This window comes from Pelophylax lessonae, assembly GCF_965119305.1.
Source record: "Pelophylax lessonae genome assembly, chromosome: 8".
Lineage (NCBI taxonomy): Eukaryota > Metazoa > Chordata > Amphibia > Anura > Ranidae > Pelophylax > Pelophylax lessonae.
In genome coordinates this window covers 228,164,288-228,171,105 of record NC_138775.1, presented here as the reverse complement: position 1 = coordinate 228,171,105, position 6,818 = coordinate 228,164,288, and the positions used below count along the sequence as shown (strand labels likewise).

General features: G+C 44.3%; 1 protein-coding gene across 1 annotated transcript in view; it reads right to left on the bottom strand.

The window, feature by feature from the left end:
* Nucleotides 1-287: 287 nt before the first annotated feature.
* Nucleotides 288-6,818, bottom strand: part of LOC309562234 (histo-blood group ABO system transferase 2-like) — a gene marked incomplete at its 5' end in the record, with an annotated part of 58,239 nt that continues 51,708 nt past the window's right edge. The window contains one exon of the mRNA XM_082266356.1: nucleotides 288-1,152. Within this exon, the coding sequence (XP_082122482.1) occupies nucleotides 468-1,152 (685 nt within the window). The 3' untranslated portion in view covers nucleotides 288-467. The remainder of the gene's footprint in view (nucleotides 1,153-6,818) is intronic.

Genomic DNA, 6,818 nt, shown 5'->3' with positions numbered 1-6,818 from the left:
AAGGAAATATTAGAGTGTGTGACCTTTTTTTTTTGGTGGCGACTTTTTTTTTTGGTCAGACAGTGTATTAGGCAGGCCATACACATTTCAAATCTCAGAACGGCCAAGATTCGAACTGTGTATGGGCAGGCTGAATGTACCAAGTTGATTGATCGGTCAGCTTGGGTACAACCAGCATGCCGGGTGCTACCTGCAATTATCGCTAGAAGGTGCTATAGCCACTAGTAATAATCACTGTTTTCTCCCAACAAGGAATGTTCCCACACCTGGAGAAGACAAAGGCCTGGCAGGAGGCATTTTCGCATCAACACTGTCTATGTTGATGGGGGAATCAAGCAAATTTTTTTCCTACAACCCGTGGTTTCAGGAAAGAAATTTGCTCCATGTATGGCCGGCCTTAAGGTACTCATTCTAAAGAATGGCAATAAATGAATACACATGGTTCCATGTGAAATGGTCAGAACATTCTAATTTCTTACTTCCTTGTGGTTTTTATGGACAGCTAAGAATCTCTTCCTTTTTATTAATTCGCCATTGGGCAAATTTGTGTCCCAAATATATTCTGGAGAAAGCACTTTGGTAGGTTTATTGTATACCAAATATCTATTGAGATGGGACTCCTCTTGCCAAACAGCTTCAATTGCCTTTTCTTTGTCCTCTATGATTCCATTATGGCAAGCTCTGCTAAGTTTGTAAATTTCTTCCACCTTCCCACCATACAATGCTGCCATATAATAGAAGTCCCCTTCACCATAAGGTATGTAAGCAGCAGAAATGGGCCTTCGTTCATATGGAAATCTTTGTGGATCAGCAAGGAAGTACCCTGGATGGATTGTGGCAAATCGGTCACTAAGGATTTCCACTCCCATATGGTCATTAAAGACCATGTCCACATCAGCACATACCAAATAGTCAATTTCATTTATCATCTGCTCCTTTGTCATGGCAGTCAGGATTTCCATTCGTCGCATGGACACATCTTGCCATCGCTGGTCGGCGGACACTTCATGCAACTGCAAAATGCGACCTTCACCCATTTTGGGCTTAACTACATCACCAACTTTGTCAGTGAAAACATAATATGTTACATTGTGGCCAACCATAAAGAAACGTTCTGCCGATTCCAGGAATGGACCAAGAAACCGAATGTACCTGGAAAGAAAGATTCAATTGTTAAAATATACTCTAAACGCAAGAAGAAAAAATATGGATTTCAATCAATTGTTTTATTTTCCCTTTGTATTTAGCTGATAAAAATGTAAATAATGACATTATTAGTACCAGGTCACCTAAAAATAAAACCAGCAACACCTTTTTTTTGAAGCTGTCATGACAGTGAGCTATGTCCCTCAGATTAACCACTTGACCTTCGGAAGGTTTTACCCGCTTCATTACCAGACCATTTTTTGCTCGTCAGCACTGTGCTACTTTAACTGGCAATTGCTCAGACATGCAACACTGTACCCAAATTACATCATATTTTTCACACAAATAAATATGTTCTAAAACATATCCAATAAAATCAAAATTTTCCTAAATTTAGGCTAAAATTGTATTCTGCTACACGTTGCAAGTGCTGGCAGCGATCGTGGGGTAATCCTGCTAACACTGCTTTTTTGGGGTCACTATACTATTGGGGAGACTAGTATAGTTTTGATCAGTATACAGATCCGGACAGATACTATACTAATAATGGCGGTGATCAGCGACTTATAGTGTGACTGTGATAGTGTGGCAGGCAATCAGGGACTGGCACTAACTGACACTGGCTGGGAGAGACACTAACTAACTCTGACACTGTCTGACATCACTAGTGACACTAATACAGTAATCTGTGATAATATTGTACACTGTCACTGTACTAATAGCACTGTCTGGGTGACAGGGGTGATCAGGAGGGCAATCAAAGAGTTAACAACTAACAAGTGTATGTGTGCTTACTCACAGGTTGGCTGGCTTTTCTTCCTGATTTCAGCTTTAAATGGTAAGTGAAATCAGCAAGAGAAAAAACAGCCAAATCTGGGTTGTGTTTACTAGCATACTCAAATCTGTGCTGTAATTAGCCACAGCCATTAGCAGGTTCACAGCCAAAATCATTGGCTGTGAGCCTGCTGATGAACTTGCGCTGTGGTTGAAGCAGGGGGCGCCTGTAAACCAGGAAGTTCCCTCACGACGTACAGATTTGTCAGGGGGGAACAACAAAGCCACTGTAATAGATAAAGGAGCTGTAAAGGCAGAAGATTTTTTATCCTAATGCATTCTATGCATTAAGATAAAAAGCCATTTTTGTGCAGCAGCCCCCCTAATACTTACATGAGCCCCCATCTCTATCCAGCTATGTCCACGAGTCCCTCGGCCTTCCGGGACCCCCCCCCCCCCCCCTGATTGGCTGAGACACAGCAGCGGCACCATTAGCTCCCGCAGCTGTCAATCAAAGTCAGTTAGCCAGTCAGGAGAATGAGGGGGGCAGAGCCGAACAGCAACTCCATGTCTGATTGGACACAGGGAGCTGTGGCTCGGCTCGGGTGCCCCCATAGCAAAGCTGCTTGCTGTGAGGGCACTCAAGGGGAAGGAGGGGCCAGGAGCACAGAAGAGGGACCCAAGAAGAAGAGGATCGGGGCTGCCCTGTGCAAATCTTTTTCACAGGGGAGGAAAGTATAACATGTTTGTGATTTTCAAAAAAGAAAAACGAGACTTTACAATCACTTTAAACTGCTGGTCTGCAAGTGGTTAAAGTGTATGCAAAACCTAAGAATGCATTTCTTATTTTTTGTTCCCCTTTGGTCTGTTAAATATACTACTGATAGCGTTTTTTAATCAATGTTCCAAATGTGCAAAGAAATACCTGTTATTCCTGCTAAAAAATATTGTAAGCTGATAACTTCCTGTGCATTCTGCCTCCACAGACTCTAGTCCGGCAGCATTGTTCCCAGTTTTCTTTGTGGACTACAGACCACCTCCCCCATATTATGGAGCCGAGGAGGATATGTGTTCTGTAGTCCTCACACTTTCTGTTCTAGGATGAAAAAGGGTTCCTCCAAATACACCGTACAGTACAGTGGGTGAGCATTATCACTCCAGGACAGGAAGTTACTAGCAGGATCACCAGGTGAAAATGCCTGAAAAAATGATTGCAGTGGCCACATTTATGATTTAGATGTATTTTAAGGACTTTAATTTTGGGAATAATAATATTATTAAGAACCATGTATATACATTGGTCAGAACATTTTGCACATCGTTCAGGGGCTGTTTTCTGAACTTCACTAGTAAAAAAAAAAATAAAAACCTATTTAACCAAGAAATTTTAAAATTTTTAGATGTGGTAGCTGCATTAGTTTCCTTTTTATTATTACTTTGGAACTGGCCAGTAAGAAAGACATAGGTAAGTGGATATCGATGGATAGTTGGAAGATACGATCGGTATAGTAAGTTATTGATCATACAGTGTATTCACTTTTTCCACATTTTGTTATATTACAGCCTTATTCCAAAATATATTAAAATCATTAATTTCCTCAAAATTCTACAACCAATACCCCATAATGACATCATGAAATAAGTTTGTTTGAAATCTTTCCAAAGTTTTAAAAACAAAAAAATGACATGTACATAAGTATTCACAGCCTTTGCTCAATACTTTGCTGAAGCACCTTTGGCACCAATTACAGCCTCAAGAGTTTTTTGAGAATGATTCTGCAAGCTTTGCACGCCTATTTTTGAGCAGTTTCTCCCATTCTTCTTTGCAGGACCTCTCAAGCTCTATCAGGTTGGATGGGGAACGTCAGTGCACAGTCATTTTCCGATCTCTGCAGCGATGTTCAATCGGGTTCAAGTCTGGGCTCTGGCTGGGCCACTTAAGGGTATTCATAAAGTTTTCCTGTAGCCACTCCTTTGTTATCTTGTCTGTGTGCTTAGGGTCATTGTTCTGTTGGAAGATGAACCTTTGCAATCACGATTGTCAATCACGACACCCGCTGGACCTGAAAAATAGAAAAAAAAAAAATGCTTCGCTTCCTAAGAAGCTAACCGACGTATGCCCGTTCACCGGCTTTAATGGTTCTTCTTTAGGCAAGGGGCACCTGGCTACGTCACATGGTGGCACCACCCCTTTTGATGTCACATGACATTACGTAAAGTCAGAAGGGGGCGGTGCCACGAATGATGTAGCTAGGTGACCCCGCCCCTTGCCTTTAAAAGAACTGTCAAAGCTGAAGATTGGGCATACGGCAGGTAGCCTCTTGGGAGGCGAAACATTTCATTTTTTTATTTTTTTCGGGTCCGACGGGTGTCGTGATTGATGATGGATTTAAATCGAAGGGCACTAATTTTTTCTTTTTCATAAAGGACTTGTCAAAAAAGGTTTCCTTTGGTTTTTACTTTTTACACTTTTTTTGGTTAATGGGTACGGGTACGATGTACCTGATACCCATTCACATAGAGAGGGGGCCGTTATCTGGGGGCCCCCTTGTTAGAGGGGGCTTCCAGATTCCAATAAGCCCCCCACCCACAGACCCCCACAACCAAAGCCCAAGGTTATCGTTTAGAGGCTCTTGTCCCCATCAACATGGGGAGGATGTGCTTTGAGGTGGGGGGGGCAGAGCCCGCCCCACAACACTAACCCTCCCATGTTGAGGGTATGTGGCCTGGTATAGTTCGGGGGGGGCGCTTGCATGCTGATCTGCCAGGCTGCATGCTCGGATAAAGGTCTGGTGTGAATTTTGGGGGGGACCCCACGCTGTTTTTTTTTTTCATTTTTGTTTTTATTTGTATTGCCGGGAGTCAGCAATACATTACATCCGCGAGCAAGTTTAAATTATATTTTTTCCTTTAGAAATGTCAGTATTGCTGCAGCAGGCTCCATACATCATACAGATGCGCCACTTTACAGGCACATTAAAGCGGAGTTCCGGGCAAAGAAGTAATTTTTTAACAAACATACCCCCGGGACAGTCAGGGCTAGCACATTCCACAATGGCTAGCCTCTGATCTGTCCCGGTTCGCACTTACCTTTTAGAAGAAATACTTACTTATAAAATTTCTTCCACAGCGTTTCCATCTCTCTTGTGGGCAGCTGAAGCCGGCGCGGTCCTCTTCTGCATCTTCTTCCGCGTCTTCTTCTCCCAGAATGCGCCTGCACCGGCCCCTCTTGTCACTTCCGGTGCGGCTCCGCATTCCTAAACAGCTTCTGGGCATGCCCAGAAGCTGTTAAGCAGGGGAATGCGGCGTCGCCCGGAAGTGACGAGCGGGGCCGGTGCCGTCGCATTGATTCCTGGGAGCGATGACGTTCAGCTCCCAGGAATCATCGCGAGACAGGAAGTGACAGCGGAGCCGCGGCGCTGAGGGAGGAAGTACCCTGAGGTGAGTATTTACGATCTTCAATTACAAGGTGAGTTTAAAAAAAAAAAAAACCTAACTATCCAATTCCTTTTCAGGTGATGCAGAACTAGCGGACGGGCACAAAAAAAAAAATATCGATTTTGTGCCCGGAACTCCGCTTTAAGGGGACCCCCCCCCAGGCATGATATTTAAATACATTTTTCTTTTTTATTGTTTCACTTTAAGCATCAATAAAATTACTGCTCCATTAAAAAAAAAAAAGGTTTTAGAATGGTTTTTTTTTTTGCATTGATACATGCCCCACAGGGCAGTATCTGAGTCCCCATACGCTTTTTATGGCATTAACTTGCATATAAGCCTTTGTAGCAGGATTCCCAGTCGTTTTGCTGGATATGGGTCCCCCTGGGTCACCGGGTGCAACAAAAGTACCTTTGTGCATGTTCCTCCAAGTGTGAGCACTGAGACAATGACCAATCCAGTATTTTGGGGTTTTTTGTGTTTATTGAGAACTTTGATGTGAGAAGGGAGTGAGTGGGATACTCCTTTGCCTCAATTATGCACAATTTGCTAGGGACAACTGAAAAATGCCGATTGGCGCTGACTTGATGCTGGCTAGATGCCGGTCAACGCCGGTTGACGCTGGCTTGCTGCCTGTTAACTCCAAACTGACTTTGGATTGCTTTCTCACATAAAGAAGTCCTGTTTGAGCTCCCTTAAGCACTCCTTGCTGAGGTAGCTACTTGTACTACTGCTGCGCTGCTAAGCACTTCAGGGCCCACACCGGCACCCTCTTCCTCTCACTTATCTTCAGGGCTTAGACACTGGCACCCCCTTTCTCTAAGTCTTCTCCACAGGTTAGCTGGCTCCCGGATCCCTTGAGTACTCACCACACTGTTTTTCCTGGAAACTTCTGCCCAGCAGCTCTACTCGGTCCACAGCACTCTGGACCCCTCTCTCTGCAGCTCATCTCAACCTTCGTCCTTTAGGCCGACTGCCCAGGACACCTTCACTATCGCTGACAGGAGGAGAGACAGCCGTCACCCTCCTCCTGGGACTCTGCTTCCCCCCAAAGACCCCCTGTCACATGCTCCCCTCAGACTTATAACCCATCTCAGGGTGCATTGCGGAAAACTCCACCCACTGAGATAGCCATAAGCCCTGGTGTGCTATTGGGTAGGTTTCCTCCACTGTCCAATAAGAGCCCTCATTGGAAACAGTAGGGAGACTCCCCTGACACAACAGGTCACACCTGGAAGCATGTGACAGCCTAGCTAAATTATCAGGCCCTCCTGATATGCAGACAGAGCCACCCATATGCTTTTTTTTCCTAGTACCTACCTAGGAGGGTGCTGCACCTGTAAAATTAGGACCTTTGATTTTTCTTGTCCGTGTCCCACAGACTTTATTATAGTTTGCATGTTCGCTAGAACTTTTTCCCTGTTCAAAATGTTCTGGTGCAAACCCAACATGGGGGTGTT